Source organism: Pongo abelii, chromosome 23, assembly GCF_028885655.2.
Source record: "Pongo abelii isolate AG06213 chromosome 23, NHGRI_mPonAbe1-v2.0_pri, whole genome shotgun sequence".
NCBI lineage: Eukaryota > Metazoa > Chordata > Mammalia > Primates > Hominidae > Pongo > Pongo abelii.
This window is the reverse complement of record NC_085929.1, coordinates 50274460-50300365: the sequence shown is the minus strand read 5'-3', so window position 1 is coordinate 50300365 and position 25906 is coordinate 50274460. Positions and strand designations below refer to the sequence as shown.

General features: G+C 41.8%; 1 protein-coding gene across 14 annotated transcripts in view; it reads left to right on the top strand.

The window, feature by feature from the left end:
• The window catches only part of EFCAB6 (EF-hand calcium binding domain 6), a 306732-nt gene that overhangs the window by 19718 nt on the left and 261108 nt on the right, over nucleotides 1-25906 (top strand). For 10 of the 14 annotated variants that reach the window (XM_054543760.2, XM_054543758.2, XM_063722923.1 and 7 more), the window contains exons 2-3: nucleotides 10044-10189; nucleotides 19466-19677. In XM_054543760.2, the coding sequence (XP_054399735.2) occupies nucleotides 10044-10189; nucleotides 19466-19677 (358 nt within the window). Of the gene's footprint in view, nucleotides 1-194; nucleotides 382-10043; nucleotides 10190-19465; nucleotides 19678-25906 lie in introns of those variants that run through there. The other 4 variants (XM_063722924.1, XM_054543764.2, XM_054543759.2 and 1 more) reach the window with 3 other exon arrangements.

Genomic DNA, 25906 nt, shown 5'->3' with positions numbered 1-25906 from the left:
TGTGGGAAGAAGAATAACTGGGTGTGGGAAGAGTTAAATGATAACTATAAGTTTCATAAATATTAGGCACATTTCTTGACTCCGCGAGTCCCCAATAAATAATTGAGTTAGATAATGTATTTGCCTCCTTAAAATTCCTCATCAGGCTGAGTTTCTTGTCTCTTAATTTCTTCAATCTTGTTTTATTATTTCAGCTACACAGATAATTCCCATCACTGTTGGTGCTCCTTCCTGGCCAAGATGTGCACATCTCCACTTCCCTTGCACACACCCTTGACATGTGGTATCACACTTGCCTGTCAAGACCCTGGCCCAAATTAAACCCAACTTTTTGCCTACCTGTGCTGCTGAACATGGCTGGAGAGAAACACACAACCACAGGTTCGTGTCCATGAACCTCAGATGGCTCTTACAGTTCCCTGGCTGTCACTTCACTTCTCCCACTCCCCAACTTGCCTTCTCTTCTAGACAGTGTTTCATTCTGTGTCCTGTAATCTCAATCCTGAGCCTCACTTCTCCCAGCCTCACTCACTGCTGATGACCTGACTTCCTAGTTCAAGGAGAAAACAGAATCAGAAGGGAGCTGCCACAAGCTCCCATCACCACACCTGAGTCTGCATTCTCCAGCTTCTCTTTTGTCACCATGAAGGCTCATCCTGCTACTTGTCCATGGGATCCCATCTCCATTGGCCAACCGTGGGAACCAGTGAGGCTCTTCTTTCTCTCCTGCTGCGTTTCTCTTTTCCCTGCTACTAGGTTGCCGTCACGAGTGTTCAGACATGCTGCTGATTCTCCCGTCTTGAAGAAATATCTCCCGAGACCAGTCATCACACTGTCTCTCAGCTCTACTGTTTCTCCCCATTACAGCAGAGTTCTTTGAAACTGCTGTCTCTATTTACTGTTACTCATTCTCCCCTGAATTGTTCGGGAACTCACTTAGACAGGCTTTCCCCCACCATTCCCCCAACATTGTTACTATCAGGGTCCTCGGTGGTGCCTCAGGGCTCACTCAAACCGAAGCCGTGATTACTGTGGCATTTGACACCATCAACACTCCTCCATAGAACTTATTCTTCTCATGGTTTCTAGGACTGTGGCCTCTGGTCTTTCTCAGTCTCCTTTGCTGGTTCTTCTTCATCTCCTTCAATGGTGAATGTTGGAGGACCCCAAGGCTCAGCCCTTCGACATTTTCTTTTTTTACACCTACTTTCTTGATGGGACTATCTCATATCCTGCCTGTATATACATGATATTTTGGCAATTCCGAAACTTTTTTTTTTTGAGGCAGTCTCACTTCTGTCACCCAGGCTGAAGTGTGGTGGTATGGCCTCGGCTCACTGCAACCTCCACCTGCCGGGTTTAAGCGATCCTCCCACCTCAGCCTCCCACGTAGCTGGGACTATAGGTGTGCACCCCCATACCTGGCTCATTTTTGTATTTTTGTAGTGACAGGGTTTTGCCATATCGCCCAGGCTGGTCTTGAACTCTTGAGCTTGAGGAATCTGCCCACCCTGGCCTCCCAAAGTGCTGGGATTCTCAAACTTTTATCTTCAGCCCCAATCTGTCCCCTGAACTCAAACTCATGTATTCAGTGACCTATTCAGTATATCTACTTGGATACCCAACAGGCATCTTAAACTTGAATGTCCAAAATGAAAGTGTTGATCTTCTGTAAACCTGTTCTACCTGCAGTCTTTCCCATCTCAGGTAATGGTCATTCCATCCAACCTTTTTTTTGCATGCTGAATCAAATCTGCCAGAGTATGATGGACTCCTCCTTCAGAATATGGCTGGAATCTGATCACTTCTCAATACTTTTACCAAAACCACATGGTCTGAGCTGCTGTCTTCTCTTGCATGGATTATTGCAGAACACTTTTGTCTTCATTTCCTCCCTTGCACCTGTAAGCCTATTCGTGACATACAGCCAGAGGTATTCCTTTAACCCAGAGGCCAGATCATCTCCTCTGCACTAACCCCCTAGAGGCTTCACATGTCAGGTATCACAATAAGAGCTGAGCCTCACACTGGCCTGCAAGGCTGTCCTTCATCTGGCCGCCTGTTTCTTCCTTGTCCTCCTAACTGCATGGTTCCCCTCTTGGTCTCCTTTAGATCTTTGCTTAATGTCTTTTATTCTTCTCTGCTCCACTGGTCTCCGTAGACCTGATTCACTTGTATGATTAATTTGTTTATTGCCTGCCTTCCATTTCTACAGTACAAGATCCACAAGGTCCAGGAGTTTACCTATTTTGTTCATTGATCTCCAGACTCCTAGAAAGGAACTGAATAAATATGTGTTGACTGTGTGAACACATACCAAGCTATGTTTTTCAGTATAATTCTGGAAGTTTACCTCTGTAAAGATTCAATTCAGTTAAATTAATCCAGCCCAAGAAGGATGTGTGTGGGATTGCTGAGGCTCTAGGGCTCCTATGGTATAAGCCATGAGGTGGTTCTTACGTACAGGACCTGCCACCTGACTGTGGCAAATAAGACAGGTCTCTAGACTGTACAGTGCAAGGCAGAGTCGGTGCCTGCCCAGAGAGGGAAAGCAAAGTACTAGCCAATGTGGATTTCTTGCACATTAAAAAAAATTCCTATTCATTTCTTCAACTCTGTAAACTCTGTGATTCTTCAAATTGAGGACTTCAGAAGCATCATCTAGTCTGATTCTGTATACTCGTATAGTGCCATCCACATCCATCTATTTTTGAATATTAAATAATTTTGCACTTGCATTTAATACATGGAACCTGGTAGGAAAACTTTTTTTTTTCTTTTTTTTTGTGAGAAGGTTAGCCAACTTAGGAGCCTCAGACAATTATGCTGTAAACTTCCTTGTAGAACTGGAGCTTGGCCTTCTTAATTCACTCTGATGTTGAGAGTAGCCAAAAAGGAATGAGTCAGACTAAAATTTCCCTTATTTTCTGAAACACTAATAAGCCAAACTCCTCATTGCCACAGACTGGCAGTATCTATGAGCTAAAAATCACGAAGGCATGTAACTGTGGTGACCGCTGAGCATTAGGTCTGCTGCAGTAGGAGCACAGCCAAGTTAGCTCTGACAGTGGGGGCGTGAGCCTGGCTGATGGTAAGCAGGACACCGCTGTGACTCTCACTGGGATATATCTGGATGTCTTGCTTTTGCCCTGCTTCCTCTAAGGTCTTTAAATCATAATCTAAATAACTGTCAAGTAAACATATTGCCTTAGAAATTATTGAAAGGGAACTACCTTTGTAAAGGTGCCCACGGGAGCAACGTCTCCCTTGGCTCACCCAGTGCTGCTGCTGCATCTCTGTCTTCCCCTTCCTCCTCCACCTTCTCCTTTTCTTCCTCCTTTTTTCTAATTGTGATATAATTCATATACCATAAAATTCACATCCTTTTAAAGTGTATAATTCAGTGTTCTTTTAGTATATTTACAAAGTTGTGCAACTATCACCACTATCTAACCCCAGAACATTTTTGTCACCTCTAAAAGAAACTCTGTATCCATCAGCAGTCCCATTCCTCCCTCCTTCCAGTTCCTGGCGACCGCCAATCTACTTTCTTTTTTTTTGCCCCTGCTTCCCCTTCCCTGCCACCCACTAACCTACTTTCTGTCTCTAGATTTGCCTGTTATGGACATTTTATATAAATGGAATGATATAGTATGTGGTTTTGGGGTTTGCCTTAGCATAATGTTTTCAAGGTTGATCCATGTTACTGCTTGAATCCGGACTTCGTTCCTTTTTACGGCTGAATAATAGTCCACTGAACAGATCTACCACTTTTTGTTTATTCACTCACCCATTGATGGAAGTTTGGGTTGTTTCTACTTCTTGTCTATTGTGAATAATGCTGCTATGAATATTTAAGTGCAACTTTTTTTTGGTGGATGTATGTTTTCAACTCCCTTGGGTATATACCTGGGAGTGAAATTGCTTGACCATATAGCAACTCTATGTTTAACTTTTTGAGAAATTCTCAAATTCTATTCCAAAGCATCTGTACCATTTTACATTCCCACCAGTAATATGAGAATTCCAATATCTCTATAATCTTGCCAATACTTGTTATTCTTCATTTCTTTTATTATAGCCTTGCTAATGAATGTAAAGTGGTATCTCATTGTGGTTTTGATCTGCATTTTTCTATAACTAGTGATGTTGAGTAGCTTTCCATGTACTTATTGGTCATTTGTGTATTTTCTTTGAAGAAATGTCTATTCAAATCCCTAGCCCATTTTTCTGTTGGGTTATTTGTCCCTTATTATTGAGCTGTAAGAGTTCCTAATATATTCTGCATACTAAATCCTTATCAGATATATGATTGGCAAATAATTTATTCCATTCTGTGGGGTATCTTAGTGCTTTCTTGACAGTATCCTTTGAAGCACAAAAGTTTTAAAGTTTGATGAAGTCCAATTAATCTACTTCTTCTTTAGTTGCCTGTGTTTTTGGTATCATATCTAAGATATCATTGTCTAATCCAAAGTCACAAAGATTTATACCTATGCTTTCTTCTAGGAATTCTGTAGTTTTAGTTCTTATATTTAGGGCTTTGATCTATTTTGAGTTAATTTTCGTATATGGTGTGAGCTAGGGACCCAACTTCAGTCTTTGGCGCTGTTTGTTGAAAAGACTACTTTTTGTTCCCATTGAATGGTCTTGGTACCCTTGACAAGTATCAATTAATGATAAATGTAAAAGTTTATTTCTGGTCTCTCAATTCTATTCCATTGATCTATATGTGCATACTTATGCCAGAACCACACTGTCTTGATTACTGTTGCTTTCTATTAAGTTTTGAAATCAGGAAGTATAAATCCTCCAACTTTATTTTATTTTTTTTTTGGCTATTCTGGGTCTCTTGCATTTGTATATGAATTTCAATATCAACTTGTCAATTTCTTCAAAAAAGGCAGTTGGGATTTTGGTAAACATTGGGTTAAAGCTATAGATCAGTTTGGAGAGTATTGCCATCTTATCCATGAACATGGGATATTTTTCCATTTATTCAGGTATACTTCTTTCAACAATATTGTGTGGTTTTTAGTGCACAAATATTGTACTTTTTGTTTAATTTATTTCTAAGTATTTTATCTTTTTGATGATATTGTAAATAAAATTGTTTCCTTAATTTTATTTTCAGATTGTTCATTGTAGGTATATAGAGATATAACTGAGTTTTGTATATTGATCTTGTATCCTACAACCTTATTGAACTTGTTTATTAGTTCTAATAGTGTGTGTGCATATGTGTGTATCTGTCTGTCTGCCTGTATTCCTTAGGATTTTCTGTATATACAACAATGTCATTTGCAAATAGAGGTAGTTTTTCATCTTAGTCTCCAATATGGATACCTTTTATTTATTTTTCTTGCCTAACAGCTCTGGCTAGAACCTTCAGTATAATGTTTAATAGAAGTAGTGAGAACAGACATTCTTGTCTTCTTTTTGATCTTACGGAGAAAACTTTTGGTCATTCACCATTAAATATGACACTACCTGTGAGTGTTTTTTGGATGCCCTTTATTAAGTCAAGGAAGTTCCCTTCCATTCCTAATTTGTCGAGTGTTTAGTTTTTGAATTATTGAAGGATGTAGGATTTTATGAAATGCTTTTTCTGCACTTAGTGAGATTATTGTGTGTTTTTTTTCCTTGATTAATAATATGGTCTATTACATTAATTGATTTTTGTTTGGTCAACCTCTGTTGCATTCCTAGCATAAATTTTGCTTGACTGTGCTGTCTGATTTTTAAAAATATGTTGCTGGATTCAGTTTGCTGGATTCTATTTTTGAGAATTTTCCCTATACTCATAAGGAATATTGGTTTGTAGCTTTTTTTCTTTTCTTTCTTTCTTTTTTTTTTTTTTCGATGGAGTCTTGCTCTATCGCCCAGGCTGGAGTGCAGTGGCGCAATCTTGGCTCAATGCAAACTCTGCCTCCTGAGTTCATGCTGCCTCAGCCTCCCGAGTAGCTGGGACTACAGGCACCTGCCACCACGCCCTGCTAATTTTTTTGTATTTTTAGTAGAGACAGGGTTTCACCGTGTTAGCCAGGATGGTCTCGATCTCCTGACCTCGTGATCTGCCTGCCTTGGCCTCCCAAAGTGCTGGAATTACAGGCGTGAGCCACTGCGCCCAACCACTTTCTTTTTTTCTAATGTCTTTTCTGATTTGTTATCAGAGTAATACTGGTGTCACAAGATGTGTTGAGAAATGTTTCTTCTTCTATTTTTCATAAGAATTTGTGAAGGATTAGGTGAATTGATCTCAGCACACTTTAACATCCATCTCCCAAGTTCAAGCGATTCTTCTGCCTCAGCCTCCCGAGTAGCTGGGATAACAAGCATGCGCCACCATGCCTGGCTAATTTTTGTATTTTTAGTAGAAACGGGGTTTTGCCACATTGGCTAGGCTGATCTCGAACTCTTGATGTCAGGAGATCCACCCACCTTGGCCTTCCAAAGTGCTGGGATTACAGGTGTGAGCCACCATGCCCAGCCTTGAATTTTTCTTTAAATGTTTGGTAGAATTTACTAGTGAACTCGTCTGGTCCTGGTTCTGGACTTCTTTTGCAGGAAGTTTTTCGGTTATTAATTCAATCTTTTTGTCATAATTCTATCTAGATTTCTGTTTTTTCTTCAGTCAGTTTTAGTATCTTACATCTTCCTAAGAATATTTCCATTGTATCTAGGTTACCTAATTTAGCATACAGTTGTGTATAGTATTCCCTTATAATCATTTTTATTTCTGTAAGGTTAGTGGTAATGTCTCCTTTCATCACTGATTTTAATAATTTGAGTGTTTTCTCATTGTTTTTGGCTAGTGTAGCTAGAAATTTGTCAATTTTGATAATCTTTTAAAGTAACTTTGGTTAGTTTTGTCTATTTTTCTATTCTTGATTTCATTTATTTCTGCTCCAATCTTTATTGTTTTCTTCATTCTACTAACTTTGGCTTTAGTTTACTCTTATTTTTCTAGTTTCTTAAGGAATAAACAGGTTAGTAATTTGAGATTTTCTTCTTTTTAAAATATAGGCATTAGCATCTACAAATTTTCATCTAAGCACTGTTTTAGCTGCATCCTGTAAGTTTTTGTATGTCGTGCCTTCATTTTCGTCCATCTAAAAGTATTTGCTAATTTCTCTTTTGTTTTTTTGACTCATTGGTCATTTAGGAGTGTGTTGTTTAATTTCCACATATTTGTGAATTATTCAATTTCTGTTTTCATTCTGTATGGTTGGAGATTATACTCTGATAATTTCAATCCTTTTAAATGTATTGAGGCTTGTTTTATGCTCCAGCATATGGTTTATAGTGGAGAATGATCCATGTGTGCTGAGAAGAATGATATTCTACTATTGTTGGTTGGATGTGTTCTTTAGTTGTCTGTGAGGTCTAGTTGGTTTGTGGTGGTGTCCAGATCTTCTATGTCTCTGTTGATCTTCTGTCTAGTTATTCTACCCATTATTAAATGTGTATATTGAGGTTTCTAACTATAATTGTTGAAGTATCTATTTTCTAATTTAGTTAGTTTTTGCTTCACGTATATTGGGGCTCTTGTTAGGTGCATGTATGTTTATTTTTCTTTCACTTGCTCTTTCTCAAATGCTCTTCCTTTTTTTAATGTAGATCTGAGTTTCTGACATATATCTTTCTTTCATTTTCTTTTCTTTCTTTCTTTTTTAAAAAAATTTATTTAGAGACAGGGTCTCAGTCTGTCACCCAGGCTAGAGTACACTGGCATGATCATAGCTCACTGTAACCTCAAATGCCAGGGCTCAGTGATTCTACCCTGTGAGCCTCCCAAGTAGCTAGGACTACAGGTGCATGCCACCATGCCTGGCTAATATATATATATATATATATATATATGTATTTTTTTTTTTTTTTTGGTAGAGACAGGGTCTTGCTGTGTTGCCCAGGGTGGTCTTGATCTCCTGGCCTCAAGCAATTCTCCTGCCTCAGCCTCTCAAAGCACTGAGATTACAGGCATGGGCCACTGCACCTTGCCTTTCCTTTCTGAAGAATTCCTTTTAACATTTCTTGGAAGTAAGTCTGCTGACAACACATTCTCTCAATTTTTGTTTGCTCAGGAAAGTCTTTATTTCTCATCCACTTTTGAAGAGTAATTTCATTGAGTTTGGAATTCTAGGTTGGTGGGGTTTTTATTTCAACACGTTAAATATTTCACTCTACTCTTTTCTTTCTTGCATAGTTTCTGAAAATAAGTATGGACCACACTTCCTTGTTTCTTTGCACATCTCATAAATTTTTGTTGAAAACTGGACATTTTATTTATTTATTTATTTTGAGACAGAGTCTTGCTCTGTTGCCCAGGCTGGAGTGCAGTGGCGTAATCACAGCTCACTGTAGCCTCAACCTCTTAGGCTCAACTGCTCTTCCCAGCTCAGCCTCCTGGTGGCTGAGACCATGGGTGCATGCCACCGTGCCTGGTCAATTTTCTTTATTTTTATTTTTTTTGTAGAGACAGAGTCTCAGTATGTTGCCCAGGCTGGTCTTGAACTTCTGGGCTCAAGTCTTGAACTTCCTGCCTCAGCCTCCCAAAATGCTGGGATTACAGAGATGAGCCATCATGCTAGGCCCATGACATTTTAAATAATATAATGTAGTAGTTGTGGAAATCATATTCTCATCCCTTTCCATGTTTTGTTGTTGTTACTGCTTGTTGTTCATTTGTTTATTGAGTTTTCTAAAATTTATAAAGTCTGTATTCTTTGTTATATATGGCCACTAGAGTCTGATTGGTTAGCTTAGTGGTCAGCTCATGGTTGGATAGAAATTTCTGTAAATGCCTGGGAACTGTATCTCCCAATTTTTGCTGAGGGGCTTTTTGTATTGGAGCATTCCTTCAACACTTAGCTAGGCAGTTTATAACTCTGCCTTAGCCTTCATTTCCTGCTTGTGCAGAGCTTGAAGGTCAGTTGGAGGTGAGAGGTTAGGGCCTTCTCAGGTCTTTCCTGAGCACACACCTCTCCCTGGAAATGGTTCTAGCTCTGTGCACTGAGTGACTTCCTAGATTCCCAAGAATATGTGGGCGCTTTTTCAAGTCCCTATCGACATCTCATTCCCCAGCTTTTCCATTGAAGCTTTTTGGTTGCCTATTATTTGCCCCGTTATCCACCTATTCAGGTAGCCATGATTTTAAACAACAATTGCTTCTGATTTCTTCTAACAAATGCCCCTTCATGATAGGCTGTGTTCACTGAGTGAGCTCTGAGTTCAAATAAAGACAGCCTTGGGAGTAGGATCTTTCAGGGAAACATCAGGTCAAATAATGATAATTTCCTGGTAAGGAGGCTTTGACAGAGCTCCAGCTCTGTTCTGTCCACTCCAGTGACTGTCAGCCTGCTGGGTTTTCCATGTGATTACAGGCTGATGGTTTTCAAGGCTATATCCAAGCTGATGGGGCGGGGGGAGGCAGGTGAGGGGGAATGGGAATGAGGCAAATTAAAATGCCACAAGGCATGTTCTTCATATTGAGATTCAGCCATTTTGGGGGAATAAATGCTCCCCAGATTGCTGTAAGCCTTTGGTTAATTTCCAGAGTTCTGAAAAAAAATTGATTTCGACAATTTTTCCTGGTGTCCTCATTGATTTAATGGAGGAGAGGATTTTCAGAGGTCCTTACTCCACCAGTTTCGCTCCTGTCATCCCAGCTTTGCCTCTGACTGCATGTTGAATTTATACTGAGGCACTTCAAAAAAGCTCAGAGAATCCAAACTTTCTTCCCCTTACTGCCTACCAAAGAAATGAGTCAGTGATAGTCAAGATGTAGGTGGATTTTTCTATCCAAAAGTCTCTTTATTTTGCCGTTTTTCAAGTTTATTGGATATGCTGAAAACAAGGAGTCCAAAATGATGATTTTTGTGTTCACTTTAAGAATAGTCTGAAACATCAGCAAAGCAGATTATGACTAGCATCATTTTTACACTCTCCAGCTGTCCCTTCAGAAAAGGAATAGATAGGAAATTGGCCACATTTGGAATGTATGCTTTTTAAGGTAACGTAATCTGTTTTCTTTTATATCACAGGGATTTAATGTGCAAAATGGCGATTATACCGGACTGGCTTAGGTCGCATCCTCACACACGAAAATTTACACATTCAAGACCCCATTCTTCACCGTGTAGAGTATATTCAAGGAATGGTTCCCCAAATAAGTTCAGATCTTCTTCAAGTAAGTATTCATGAGCAAATAAGAACACTAACTGTAGATATCACTTACGTGTATTTAATATGTACCAGGCTTAGTTCAAAGGATTCACATGACATTTAATCCTCACAATAACTCTATGAATTAGGCTCTATTTTTATCCCTATTTTCTATATGGGGAAATTGGGACACAGATTGATTAAGCTATTTGCCTAAAAGTTACAAGTTTTTAAGTGGTATGTCAGGATTTGAACCCAGGGAGTATGATTCCAGAATTCAGGGGCTTATATATATAAAAACTCACTCAGTAAATTAGTAGACTTAATTTTTTTTAGCAGTTTTAGGTGTACAGAAAAATTGAGTAGAAAACACAGGAAGTTCCCATACACCCCCTCACTCCCACCCCCAGTTTCCCCATAATTAACATCTCATATTAGTGTGGTACATTTGTTACAATTGATGAACCCATACTGATAACATTATTATTACTTAAAGTTCTTAGTTTACATTAGGGTTCACTCTTGATGGTGTAGATTGTATTAGTTTTAGACAAATGTATAAAATGCCATGTATTGACCAGGCAGAGTGGCTCATGCCTGTTAGTCCCAGCACTTTGGGAGGTCGAGGCAGGAGGATTGCTTGAGCCCAGGGGTTCCAGACCAAGCTGGGCAACATAGTAAGACCTTGTCTCTACAAGAAATAAATACAAAAAATTAGCCAGGCATAGTGGTACATGCCTAGAGTCCCAGCTACTTGGGAGGCTGAGGTGGGAGGATGGCTTAGGCCCTGGAGGTCAAGGCTTCGGTGAGCCATGATCGTGCCACAGCACTCCAGCCTGGGTGACAGAGTGAGACCCTGTCTCAAAAAAATAATAATAAATAGACATCTTGGTTGCCTCCGTGTTTTGCAATTATAAGTGAAGCTGCCGTAAGCATTCGTGTACTGGTTTTTATGTGGACATAGGTTTTCAACTCATCTGGAGTTCTTACCAGTTTTAAAAGCAACAGAATTTGACGTTATTATTTTCCAAAAATATATATCCTTTAATTTCATGTATTAGTTCCTTCATTTACTCATTCATTTATCCACATTTTCTGAGCCATAATATGTGACAGGCACTGTAATAGGTGCTAAGAATAAAGAGATGCACCTGAGAGAAGGCCTGCCCTAGACAGACTCACAGTCTAGAGAGGGAGATAAAGAATTCAAGTAGCGTGAGCCAAATGCCATAAGACGCACTTACAAAGCACTGCATGAACACAGCCTGAGGAATCAGCGGGCCACCGTGAAAGAAGAAGCTGGGTTTATGAAAGAAGTTAGGTTTGGCCTTGTAATTGGGTGAAGCCATCCCAGTCATGCTGGACACTCAGGCTTACTTGCAACTGGCAGGACTTGAACCACCAGGTCCCATGCATCTACCAGGGAGCCTGCAAAATAGAGACTGTTTCCAACAGCCATGTGTCTACCCAAACTCGGGGTCTATTTCTAAGGAGAAAGAGGAGAGTGGATATCGGGGATTAGTTTAGCAGTTTCTGACATCAAAATACATCATCAGCAATAAATGCATCCCAGTTCAATAGCTCCACGTCTACAATCTAATTTAGATATATCTTTAACTAACTTTCTGATCGTACAAAGAAGACTAGAGTGAGGTGAGATGACTGGGTTAAAAGGTGTTCCTACTGTTTTTTTTTTTTTTTTTTGAGAGAGTCTTACTTTGTCATCCAGGCTGGAGTGCAAGGGCATGATCTTGGCTCACTGCAACCTCTGCCTCCCAGGTTCTAGTGATTCTCATGCCTCAGCCTCCTGAGTAGCTGGAATCACAGGCACGCACCACCACACCTGGCTAATTTTTGTATTTTTAGTAGAGACAGGATTTCACCATGTTGGCCAGGCTGGTCTCAAACTCCTGGCCTCAAGTGATCTATCCCCCTCGGCCTCCCAAAATGCCGGGATTATAGGCATGAGCCAGCGCACCCAGCCTGTTCCTACTCTTAAGGTTCCTAATGAGTACCACCAGATTACCCTTCAGGAAGCTCGCACCTTAGCACATTCTCACTCATGATACTTACAAGTGCTCATTTCTAAGTATCCTAACACAGATTATCTTTTAAGATCTTGCCCATTGGATATGGAAAAATAACATTCCATTGTGAATTTAATATGCATTTCCTCAATAATGAGGTTAACTTTTATTCTCAAGTTTACCAGGCTTATGCCTTTTGCTTTTGTGAGTTGCCTGTTCATATCCTTTGCCTGTTTGCCTACTTTGGGTTGGTCTTTTTTAGTGACTAGTATGAGCTCTCTTTGTATTAAAAATGTGAACCTTCTATCTGTCTTAGTGCCACAGGTATTTTTCTTTTTTGTCATTTGCTTTTTATTTCTATTGGTGGTACTTTTTAGTGCACTGGAGTGTTTTTTTTTTACTTTTTTTCTTGTTGTTTTTTTGAGACAGAGTCTTTCCCTGTTGCCCAGGCTGGAGTGCAGTAGTGTGATCTCGGCTCACTGCAAGCTCCGCCCCCTGGGTTCAAGCGATTATCCTGCCTCAGCCTCCTGAGTAGCTGGGACTACAGGCGCGTGCCACCATGCCCAGCTAATTTTTGTATTTGTAGTAGAGATGGTGTTTCACCATGTTGGCCAGGATGGTCTCGATCTCTTGACCTTGTGATCCGCCCACCTCGACCTCCCAAAGTGCTGGGATTACAGGCATGAGCCACCATGCCCGGCGTTTTTTTTACTTTTTAAAAATTAAAGATATATTTGCCTCCCAGCACCACTTTCCTCTACAAGAGGGTATCATCAGCAGTTGGGCTGGTCTCTTTTTCATGCATGCACAACATATAACTGTAGATATATATTTGTATAACTCATACATCAAATAAGCAAATAAATATTAGACACACTGTTTCCTTTTTAAGTGTTTTTATCTTTGTGTTTCAGGTTGAATCATTTCTATATTTCTGAGTTCATATTCATGAGTTATTTTTTCTAGCATGTACACTCTGCTACTAGGCAAAACAAGTGAATTCTTAACTTCTGATATTGTATTTTTAATTTTTAGATTTTTTTATGTGCTCTTTAAAAATACTTTCCATTTCTCTGCTGAAATTCCCTATATGTTCACCATGTTCTCAGCTTTTCCCTTTCATCTTGCCAACATATTTCCCATTCTCAGTTTGAATACCTGATCATTTCTACCTGGTCATTATTCTTTCTGTGGGTGTTCTTCTGATGACTGTTTTTACCTTGATTAGGTTACCTTTTCTTCTTCACTTGTCTTGCAATTAAAAAAAAAGTAATGCCAGATATTTGTGTTAAAAACAGCAGAGACAGAAGTCAATAATATTTACCACCAGAAAAGGAAAGCCTCTTCTTCTCTCAGGTTTCTAGCGAGGTGAGCTCAGTTTAATCTCTCAGGTGAGCTGTGCCTTGACTTTGTTGCAGTTTTAGTTAAGTTTGGGTTACCCCTGGTTTCATATGCGTGCCTTCAACAGGTCTTTGAGGTGTGAGCACTGGTGAGACTCCACAGATCTCTCTGCTTTATAGCCCAGCCACCAGCTTTGCATATGGCAAGGAGATCTCTCTCTGCTTTACTGCCTACCTGCCATTTTGGGGTGTTTCATGGGAGGTCTCATGGGAGGTCTCTTTGTTGTCCAGCTCTGCCATGGCTTTTTGCACCTGGGAACATCTCTGTCCACCCTGTGGCCCTGATTTAACCTTCAGTGGGCCACTGACACTTAGTGAAGGGCCCATATGCTTCGGAGGGTTCACCTGAGCTCTTGTTCCCTGTATTCAGCCTTTGGTAAACAGCTGCCCCGAACTTGTGCAAAACCTCATGTGCCATGCTGGGGTGGATCACTCAGCTCTCCTGTAGCCCCAGCCTTTGGTGCAGTGCTACTTACCTGCACTGGGGGAAGGCCCAAGAGGGTGAGCGCAGACCTGCTCTGTGACCAAGGCCCCTGGGAATCTCATCCATCTGTCAGCCTCATGTGGCTGCTAAATACTGGGTTGTTTTCTTCCTACCCAGTCTGTAACGAATTTGCTTTTTACCCGCTGTGCCACAGGGCTGGAAGGAGTTATCATTCTTTTTTCTCTGATGAGGGGCTTGTCCTTTCCTGAATTGTAGTTTCTTTGCATCCTCAGATCTCTGGTGGGTTTTAAAACTATATATATATTTTAGCGTATCCTACTTGTTCTCATTGTTAGGGTGACAGTGACAGTCTGTTGTGACTTTCTATATCCTAAGCGGATATAGAAAATTTTGTCAAATTGCCCTCCAGAAAGATTCTATCAATTTGTACTCCCACCAGCAGGTTCTGCAAGCTTGGTTACTGCTTTCATTTTCATCTTCAGACGTTGCATTAGGCACGTGGAATAAAAAGTTTTCCTTTACGTATTTTAAAATAGTCTCAAATCAATATTTGCTGATTCTTTTAAATTACAATTATTGATTGCAATGGTGGAGCTTCTAAGAAAGCAACTAAAAATATATATGGGAAGTCCAAGAGAGGATTTCAAGACAGAGGTGTACATTAACAAGAAGGATCCCCCTCTGACACTGGGGGCAGGAGGAGGATGTTCAGGCTGCTCCTCCTGGGCAGAGGGAGAAAGAGTGCTCACCGGCTGATACTGAATCATGCAGCTGCTGTGTGTGAATCAGCTGCTTCTGAGATTCTGAGTGACAGCCAGAAATGGAAGGGAAGCCCAAGTGCTTCCTGCATTACTGAGTGTTCTTGGAACTCTTGTGGGAGGGTTAAGTTCCTTCTTCCCCCTCAGGGCTATGCTCATTCCTCTGTTCCCTGTCTGCCCTCTCTTAAGTGAGTCATCTGGCTCCATGTCCTGAAATGCCACCTGTAACCAAAATGATAGCTCCATCCTCACTTCCCCACTAAGCTCCCAATCGTATATCCAGTTGCCTTGCGGACCTTTCTGCGTGCACCGCATCTAACGGGCATCTCAGACCTGAACTGGCTAAACAGGTCTCTCGACTCCCCCGTGTTCTCCCTCTCAGCAGTGACACTGTCATTTATCTCGTTCCTCATGTCCAGCACCAAGGGATTATCCTTGATTTCTCTATTTTCTTTAACACCCCCCACGCACCTCCTCAGCCAATCCGTCAGCAAAACCTTGTCAGCTACAGATCTGATAGATCATGTCTCCTATCTGTCTATTTTTTCTTTACCTTCAGGGCTGCCATCTGGTTCAAGCCACAGTTACCTCCTAGACCTTGAAGCAGCCTCATCTCTGGTCTCCCTTCCTCATTTTTTGCCCCCTATAATGCATTCTTTACATAGCAGCCAGAACACATTTTTAAAACCCCACACAGAGGCTGTATTAGATAACATTGCTTCCCTCCCTAAACTCTCCTGAGCCTTTCCATTGCGCTTTGAAGAAAACGCCATCCTTTCTGCAGATGCCTGAAGCCTGTATGGACTGGCCCTCTCCTTCCCCGGCCTGAGCTCTCACTGTTCTCCATCCTACCTGCTATGTGCCACACCGTCCACTCTGGCCTTTTTCTTTCCTGGACATATCAAGCTCCTTCTTGCTCAGGGGTTCTTTACTGGTTGCTATGGTTTCCCGGTTGAAGACATTCTTACTTCAGCTTCTTGACTGGCTGGCTCATTTGTATCCTTCCGGGTTTCAGCTCACAAACCCACTTTGGAACAGACTTCCTTGACCATCCCCTCTAAAGCAGCCCCCCGGCTGCACTCTGCCTCATTGTTTTGTCTTTCCATCTTCATTGCACATGTCAATGTGCACCATGACCCTATCGTTTGTTTATTTATTTATTGGCTTCTTGTCTGTCGTCTCACCTCCAGATTGTAAGCTGTACCTGTCTTATTCACTGCAGTACCCTCAAGGCTGAAAATAGTGGTTGAAATATGATAGTTGTTGACATACGACATTTTTTGAATGAATGAATTCCACTTCCTTACAAGTCAGTGTTTCCCACAGCCCCTTCTCCTCTTCCCATTGGGCCTGTTTCCCTGTGGCCTCCATGCAGGTGGTTCCCACACTTGCATCTCCAGTCCAGCCTCTCTGATCTCCAGAGTATGTATTCAACTTTCAGATGGACATCCCGCTTAGATATCCCAGGCTGAACTCATTCTCTTTCCATAAGCCTTTTCCTCTTCTGTTCCAGGTATCTATTGCTGTGTGCAAATGCCCTAAAACATTGTGGCTCGAAATAGCAACAGTCATTTATTTTGCTCACAAATCCGCAGTTTGGGCAGGTCAGCTTGTCTGTGCTCCATGCAGTCCAGCTGGGGAGGTGCAGAGGCTGGGCTGACTTCACATCGGGGGCCAGAGTCCTTGAATGGCTAGCAGTTGACACAGCTGTTGCCTGAAACCTCAGCTAAGGCTGTTGCCCAGAACTCCTATATGTGGCCTGCCGGGGTGGCTCCTTGGCCTCCTCACAGCCAAGTAGTGTCTGTGTGTGAGCATCTAAAGAGGACCAGGCATGGCCGGGTGTGGTGGCTCACGCCTGTAATCCCAGCACTTTGGGAGGCCGAGGCAGGTGGATCACCTGAGGTCAGGAGTTCAAGACCAGCCTGGCCAAAATGGTGAAACCCCGTCTCTATTAAAAAATACAAAAAAATACAAAAATTATTCAGGCCTGTAGTCACAGCTACTCGGGAGGCTGAGACAGGAGAATTGCCTGGACCCAGGAGGTGGAGGTTGCAGTGAGCCAAGATTGTGCCACTGTACTCCAGGCTGGGAGACAGCAAGACTCCATCTCAATAAATAAATAAATAAATAAATAGGACCAGGCAGAGGCCAAGCAGCTTGCGTGACCTCATCATGGAGATCACGCATGTCATGTATCATACTGATAGATGTCCATTCTGCCATAGTCATGGGCCCACCAGATTCAAGGGGGGAGCGTATGCCCACTTTTGCAGGGAGGAGTGTTAACATGATATTGTGTTGGGAGATCTTGCCATTCCCATCTTGGAAAATACCATCTGTTGCATCTTCCCTCTTCCCTTTCTAAGTGAAGGGTGCTGCCCCTGCCCAGCCACCCAGGCCAGACATAGGTGTTCCATCCTCTCTCCATCCCTCACCTGGCCCCTCCAATCAGAGGAGTCTGTAGACCTCCCCGCTTGACCTTTCTTTTATTCATGCAAAGTCTTTTTGCTCTGTGACCATCACGCTAGTACGGTGTGTCACTCCTCTCCTAAGCAGCTGTAGTCACCCAGCCTGTCTCCACCCCATCACTCTCCTTCCCTTTTGGTTCCTCCTCCATGTGGTACCAGGGGGAAGGTGAAGAATGAAAATAGGGTTATGTTGTTCTTTTGATGACAGTCCTGCTGTGCCATCTCATAACCCCAGAGCATGAAGCCCAAGGACAGGCCCTGCTGACTTTTCCTGTCCCATCTCTTGGCCGATGCGCCTCTGCTTGTCCCCACCCCCATCCTCCTTTTGCCCAGGCTGGCCACGCCCCACAGCAGCCCCACTTCCAGCTCTGTTCCCTCAGGATCACCAAGTTCCTTTCCACTGAGTAGGCTTTCCTGTCACCTTCCATCCTGTCACCGGAAACCAGCCATCTTCTGTTTAGGTCTCCCATGCTCCCTGCAGACACCTAATGCCTGTCTCCACACTGGACCGCCGCATCCCAGTTACAGAATCGCCTCCCTCCCGGAGGCTGTGGGCATCAGGAGTGAGAGTCATCCCCAGCCCCCGGCACAGGCCCTGCGTGAGCTGGGCCCTCAATGGATGTCAGGGGAGAATCGCGAATGGCAGCGCAGTCCCTGTGTGGGGTGGAAGTGCCCCCCAAAGCCTGCTGTGCTGTGGCTCATGGGGTTAGGGTCTGCAGCTGATCTCCATGGCAGTGTCACTGTGGGGTGCCTGCACGTTGTCTCTTGTATCCCCTCAAGCAGAAGACAGCCCAGCCCACCCTACAGCTCTGAGGAAATCCTAGCCTGCCCTCTGGGTGGGTTCAAGTTGGTGCACCGAGATCTTTGGAGTCTTTCACCTGCCCAGGTCACCCCAAGACTAAAGCTACCACTGTCCTTATGCCAGAAATGTGAAATAGCTTGATAAGAAAATTTCATTCAAAGGGAAAGAACTAGCATCCTCCCTCCCTAGCTGCTGCTTGTGAATATTATTATAAAGGATAAGGCAATGTTAAAGCCCTTTAACATACATCTAGGATTTACTATGTAAGGAAGAGCTACTAAATAAACTATGGCTACCAAGTTTATCTCATAAGTAAGTAGGAGGGATTTACCAACTACCATTATTCTTGGTCTCCTGTTTCCCCAGTCAGTTATAAAATATCAAATTGAACAACAATGTCTTCACACATATGATACGGACTGGAACCATAAGTTGGTTTGTACTCACCGTATTTACTTATGTAATTTCCTATCTATTGTTCCTCTAGTTGTTTTTGCCTTGGAGAGGGAAAAGAGGCCTATGGTGTATCACCTCTCCTTTGCTGACACAGGGAGCTCTGGGACCGAAAATGTTAGTCAAGACATTATTCCTTTCCTTCCAAAAAGTTCAAAACCCAAAAGCTTATTTAGACCACTCAAAACATTTTTCTTTTTTTTCCGAGACGGAGTTTTGCTCTTGTTGCCCAGGCTGGAGAGCAATGGCGCAATCCCAGCTCACCACAACCTCCGCCTCCCAGGTTCAAGCTATTCTCCTGCCTCAGCCTCCTGAGTAGCTGGGATTACAGGCATGTGCCACCACACCCAGCTAATTTTGTATTTTTAGTAGAGACGGGGTTTCACCATGTTGGCCAGGCTGGTCTCGAACTCCTGACCTCAGGTGATCCGCCCGCCTCGGCCTCCCAAAGTGCTGGGATTATAGGTGTGAGCCACTGCACCCAGCCCTCAAAACATTTTTATATCTACATTTTAGCGTCCATCTCTTCCTTGTCTTTGAAAGGGAAATGGTCTGGGTTTAAGAATTACATGTTTTTCCCTCGAAAATTGACAAGGGGATGAAAGGTGAATATGATATTTTAAAGATTTATTTGAATGATATTGACTAAATTTTCTTTCAATATCCATGTTTTTCACTTGTACTGACCTATGTCCTTTGTAGGGAAGATTCTCTTTTTTTTCTTACTGGTGTGATTACTATTATTCTATATTGACCAAATTTCAGAGTTGAAAGATGATCGAGTAGATTTTTCATTACAAGTCATCTAACGGTGATACATGTAAACCTAGATATGGTGGGAGAAATACCGTCTAATAAGTTTTCTTGGTTCTGTTCAACAGTGCAAGAGTTTTTGTTTAGTATCTCGGCTTTAAACATGTTTAATAAATAGCTGTATCTCTTTTATAGCCACAGCTGTTGCAAATCCAACACTGTCCTCCTTAGATGTTAAACGGATTTTATTTCAAAAAATTGCCGACAGAGGGGATGAGTTGCAAAAAGCCTTTCAGCTGCTGGATACTGGTCAGAACTTGACTGTGTCAAAAAGTGAACTGAGAAGAATCATCACAGACTTCCTGACGCCGCTCACACGAGAACAGTTTCAGGACGTGTTGGCTCAGGTGCTGTATGTTGTACATACTTAGAATCACTCAATTCCAGACAAGCCGAGGTAGATCAGGGGAGCAGGTAACCTATCCTGCCTTTCTCCCCGCTGTTGCCACTGAGCAGTTGAAGTTTTGTTTTTCATAATTCAGTTAATTAAGGCTGATGTAGATGATCACGATCGACAGATACTCGGTCATATTTTGCATGTAGCGCTCCTCCAGCCAGTTTCTTCTCATTTCTTTCTTTCTTTCTTTTTTTTTTTTTTTTTTTGAGACAGAGTTTCGCTCTTGTTGCCCAGGCTGGAGTGCAATGGTGCGATCTTGGCTCACCGCAACCACCACCTCCCAGGTTCAAGCAGTTCTCCTGCCTCAGCCTGCCGAGTAGCTGGGCCCCTGGCTAATTTTGTATTTTTAGTAGAGATGGGGTTTCACCATGTTGCCAGGCTGGTCTCGAACTCCTGACCTCAGGTGATCTGCCCGCCTTGGCCTCCCAAAGTGCTGGGATTACAGGCATGAGCCACTGCACCCGGCCTTCTTTTCATTTCTTTTAAGGGTCCATCTAAATGTATTTGGGTCAACTTCTATTTTGGAACTTAGTATTTTGGCATTTTTTCCCTTCATCAAATAGTTACGGAGTATCGGCTATATGCTAGAGCCAATGCTAGACACTGCGGTGCAGATAAATCAGACTCAGGCCCTGCCCTTGAGGAGCTCCCAGTCCAGTGAGACACTTATGGAGTGTTGGCAAGTGCTGGGAGAGAGGCCACGACAGGGTGGCTGGGAGTTACAGGAGGGAGAGCTATCTGAAAATGAGGAGAGGTAGTCCAGGAAGGCTTTCTGGAGGAGGGGTATTTAACTTAGTTTTGACGAAGGAGTGAGTATTCTCGAGATGAGAGGGGAAGGAAAGGTCATTATGGCAGAGGGGACAGCCTGTGTGAAAGCCCGGATGCCCGCACCCGCCTGCCATGCTTACTCAGGGACCTGGGTAGTTCTGTGATTTCTGTCGGAAGTGAAGGGATATGGGTCATGTTGTGGCCAGAGGGGCCAATTCAGAAAAGTACTTAGTAAAACAGTTCAACCTTTATCCTAGAGGCTGTAGGGAGCCAGTGAAGGGTTTGCAGCAGGGGTGATGCAGTTACATGGGGAGGGATGTGGAGGATGAAGGCCCTTGGCCACCTGGTGGTGTGCCACACCAGGGGGATGAAAGGAGTAAAAATCTGTGGACTATATCCTTGGGGCCCTTAAAAAAGGAATATGAAATGCAGTAGGAATCAAACCCTTTCAAAATCAGTCTGTAATGATCCAAAGTAGAAAATTTGGGCTAGAATATCATTAGTATTCCATTTAACCCAATAACTAAATTTGTACACACACACACATACACACATGCAGACAAGTATATATATATATTTACTCATTCATTAGTTTTTTAAAAAATTTGTTTATTTATTTATTTACTTTTTATTTTTTGATGGAATCTCACTCTGTCATCCAGGCTAGAGTGCAGTGACGCTATCTTGGCTTACTGCAACCTCCGTCTCCCGAGTTCAAGCTGTTCACGTGCCTCAGCCTCCCGAGTAGTGGGATTACAGGCATGTGCCACCATGCCCAGCTAATTTTTAAATTTTTAGTAGAGATGGGGTTTCTCCATGTTGGCCAGGCTGGTCTCGAATTCCTGACCTCAAGTGATCAGTCTGCCTTGGCCTCCCAAAGTGCTGAGATTACAGGTGTGAGCCACCGTGCCTGGCCTCATTCATTAGTTCTTAATCAGAGTCTGACTTCATGCTACCTCCTAGTAATTTAAAAACTTACTTCTTTTAGAATTTGCTGGATACTACAACCCACTGTGTATACTTCCAACACAGGGGAGTGATGTGTTATCAAAACAAACAGCTCAATGAATTTTAGGCATTCCCAAATTCCAGTCTTAACTTCAAGGACTCACTCTCTCTCTCTCTCTCTTTTCTTTTCTGACTTAAAATTTTAAAAAAGTGCAGTTCTATTTGTTGTTTCTTCTTATGCATACCATGTTCTGTTTCAAAGTTTTCTCTTCCCTTTAATTCTGACTTTTTTTTTTTTTTAATTTGTGAAGTTTTGAGCCATAATTTTCTCAAATATTTTTTTCTGTCCCATTCTTTCCTCTCTTAAACATTTTGATATTGTCCCACTGGCCTCTGAGGCTCAGTTCATTAAAAAAAGTTTTATTCTATCATTCAGATTGGATAATGTCTATTGATCTGTCTTTAAGTTCACTGACTCTTATCATCTTCATTCTACTATTAGCCCCATCCCTTGAATTTTTACTTTTAGACATTGTATATTACAGTTGTAGAATTTCTATTTAATTCCTCTTAATGATCTCTTTACCTGCTTAGATTTTGTTTTTCTGCAGTTATGAGCATATGTCTTTCAACTCATTGAACATAGTTAAAATAGCTGCTTTAAAGTTCTTGTCTAGTAATTTTCACATGTTAGTCACCTCAAGATTGACCTGCATTGATGGTCTTTTCCATTGAGAGGGGTCTTATTTCCCTGGCTGTTCATATTTGAGTATGTTTGGATAATATTTCAGAGCAGAGCTATCCAATAGAAGCATACTGTGAGTAGGTCAGGTGTGGTGGTTCATGCCTGTAGTCTCAATGCTTTGGAGGCCAAGGTGGGAGCATCACTTGAGCCAAGGAGTTCAAGACCAGCCTGGGCAATATAGGAAGACCCCATCTCTACAGAAAATTTAAAAATTAGCTGATCTTGGCTGGGCACGGTGGCTCATGCCTGTAGTCCCGGCACATTGGGAAGCCGAAGCAGGCGGATCACCTGAGGTCTGGAGTTCGAGACCAGCCTGACCAACATGGAGAAACCCTGTCTCTACTAAAAATACAAAAAAATTAGACGGGCATGGTGGCACATGCCTGTAATCCCAGCTACTCGGGAGGCTGAGGCGGGAGAATTGCTTGAACCCGGGAGGCAGAGGTTGTGGTGAGCCAAGATGCTGCCACCGCACTCCAGCCTGGGCAACAAGAGCAAAACTCCATCTAAAAAAAAAAAAAAAAATGAGCTGACCTTGAGCCCAGGTGTTGGAGGTTGCAGTGAGCCAAGATCACGCTAATGCACTCTAGCACCCTCATGGGCACTGACACCCCACTATGATGATGCCCTCCTCACCCCATATCCTTCTCCGGGCTTTGATGGCTCCTCTAACACTGTGATGTCATTTTCCTCTGTCCCATCTAATGACTTTAGGACTGAATTGTTAGAAAAGATAGAAAAGGAGGAGGAAGACAGAACTTTTCTCTTCCCTTAAAAAAAATTTCCCCTTTATTTACTTCTATAATAATGGATAAATAGTGCATTTGATTTTTTCCACATCACCCTTTATTGCTGTCTACATTTTTAATAGCAGCTTTATTAAAGTATAATTTATGTATCATAAAATTCACCCTTTAAACATGTATAAATTGGTGTTTTTCATAAATTCATAGTTTCGCAGTCATCACCACTATCTAATTGAAAACCGTTTTCATCATTCCAAAAAGAAACTGTCCTCCTTAGCAGTTACTCTCCATTTCCCTTCTGCTTGTATCTGCAAATACTAATGTACTTTCTGTCACCATAGATTTGTCACTGTAGATTCAGGATATTTCATATCAATGGAGTCATACAAGATATGATCTTTTGTGTCTAGCACGTGTTTTTAAGGCTCACCCATGTTACAGCATGAATTAGTACCTCATTCCTTTTTATGGCTGAGTAATAGTCCATTGTATGGATAGACCACATTTTGTTTACCCTTTGATCGGCTGATGGACCTTTGAGGTTGTTTCCACGTTTTGACTTTTGTGAATAGCACTGCTGTGAACATTCATGTGAAAGGTTTTCGTGTGGACATATGTTTTCAGTTCTCTTGGGTACATACATGGGGAGAACTGCCATGTCATATGGTAATGTTCTTTTGCTTTTAAAGAACATTCATCCTTATAAACATTGTATCAATTTCCTCATAAACTTGATTTAAGTGATACTTTATGCCAAATGGAGAGTTAAAATATTATTTCCTGCTATGTGTCCTTATAGTCATGATCTAATGTTAATTTAAAATTTTGACAATCTTCCCAAGCTAATCAGTTATGCAGGAAGAGCAAAAGTACAGAAAATATGAAATGTGTATCTGTTTTTAAAAGCTACATCTGTTTTTAAAAGAGCCACTGAGAACTGTAGAACTTCAAAGACTTTTTAAAAAACAGGTCTTGATAGTCTGTCCTAAATGACAAGCAAGATTCCCAGAACCTTAAGCTCCTGTGACCTGTGTGTCAATCAAGGAGGCTGGAGTGTGGCACATTGCAGGAGGCCAAGGTCATTGGGAATGAAGGGCAGGTCTTCCCTTCTCTATCCACAGACTTCCCAGCATCTGTGGCTTTTCTAGATGGTTCTATGATGAATCCATTTGGTGATACGTGCTCTTTCTTTTTTAGTAGTTAATGTAAGCCTAACTGGACACTTACAAAATGAGTAAAAGATTTCATGGTAGTTTCCCCTTAAAGTTAGGAAAGAATTTTCCAGTTATAGTCTGAATTTACTTTAGCTTCAATTTTATTTGAAGACCTGTGTCAGGAATGTTTGAGTGTCAGGGTGTTTTAATGACTGACCAGGGCAGGAAGTATGAGGAGGTTTTTCTTGCAATCTGCTCCGTACCTTTATTTCCATTAAGAGTGATGCAAACTCGGTGTTTTTTAAAAATTAATATTCAGTCCCTGAATATTAATGGAGGCCATTTAAAAGAAGTTGAATTGGTAAATTGATTCCAGAGAAGGAAAACAAAGTTCTGTTTTCATCCCAGTGGTTGTGCCAGGTTGGAGAAAATGTCTTCTTGCAAGATACTTACCACAATGACGGATACTGATTTAAAAACTAGCCTCCTCCAGCCCCACCCTTAAGAATTCGCTTTCAGCAGTTCGTCTGTAGATGGTTTTGATTCTTAAACATTTTGCCAGAATTGTAAACACCAAAAGGCAAGTACTGAGCAGAGCCTCTCCTTTTGGACTAGATTCTTTACTTGTCTAAGGGGCTTAGCTTTGGAGACTGATCATCAAAAGAATTTCTTTACCACCTTAGAATTTGTGTTAGACTATAAGTAGCAATATGAAATGCGATGAAAGCTTGAATAATTTGAGGGACTCTGTTTTTCTTCATGGGCAGGGTGGTTAGTGCAGCGGGATGGACTTGCACGCTGGATTCACAGAGATCGCTGGCACTCACGGCGGTGCCGGGCAGGGAGGCCATACCTCTGCTTTGTGAGTTGTAGAAAGTGATACCACCTTTGACGGTGGTTTTAGGGCTACTCATGTAAAACACTGAGAATAGTGCCTGCATCCACTCAGTGTGAGCTCTTCAGATGTAAGTTTCTTCTCTTCCTCATTTCCTCTTATCACTACCAAAACCAGGAGGGCACCCAACCTTGAACTACATGTTTAATCTGCTCTTGCCCTTCTTCTGCAAGGCTAGGGAAACTGAAATCCTTGCTCAAAATTATATCTACTAAAAAATGCATTGTCAGAAGAAGAAGTCACGGGCATTCTTTCCAGGAAAAGGCTTTACAGAGGCCCACCCTGTGAGCCCCTCTCCCCTGGTCTCATTTCCTATTTACACATGTTTTAAATAGTAAAGAGCAATCCATCCTTTGGGGAAGACTGCGATAACCACGCCAGGCTTTGAGGCCGGCATTTTAAGGGCTTAGTAAATAACAGATTTGATTGTGTAGAGTTGGGAGCCATTCAGCTGTATGGGAAATTGTACTTTGTGTATTTGTAGGAAGCTTGATGAAATAGATTTATATTGATTGTATATTTATTTAATGTTTATCTAAATTTTAGATTCATAATGCTTGTTTGGAAATATTTTATTAAATAAAATTTAATTTTTTGCTTAGAAATAATCTCAAACTGAATTGCTTGAACCCAGGAGGTGGAGGTTGCAGTGAGCCGAGATTGTGCCACTGCACTCCAGCCTGGGCGACAGAATGAGACTCCGTCTCAAAATAAATAAATAAATAAATAAATAAATAAATAAATAAATAAAAGGAATCATCTCAAACCTGTAGAAAATTTGCAAGAATAGGCCAGGCACATTGGCTCACGCCTATAATCCCAGAACTCTGGGAGGCCAGGTGGGTGGATCACTTGAGGTCAGGAGTTGGAAACCAGCCTGGTCAACTTGATGAAACCCTGTCTCTAATAAAAATACAAAAATC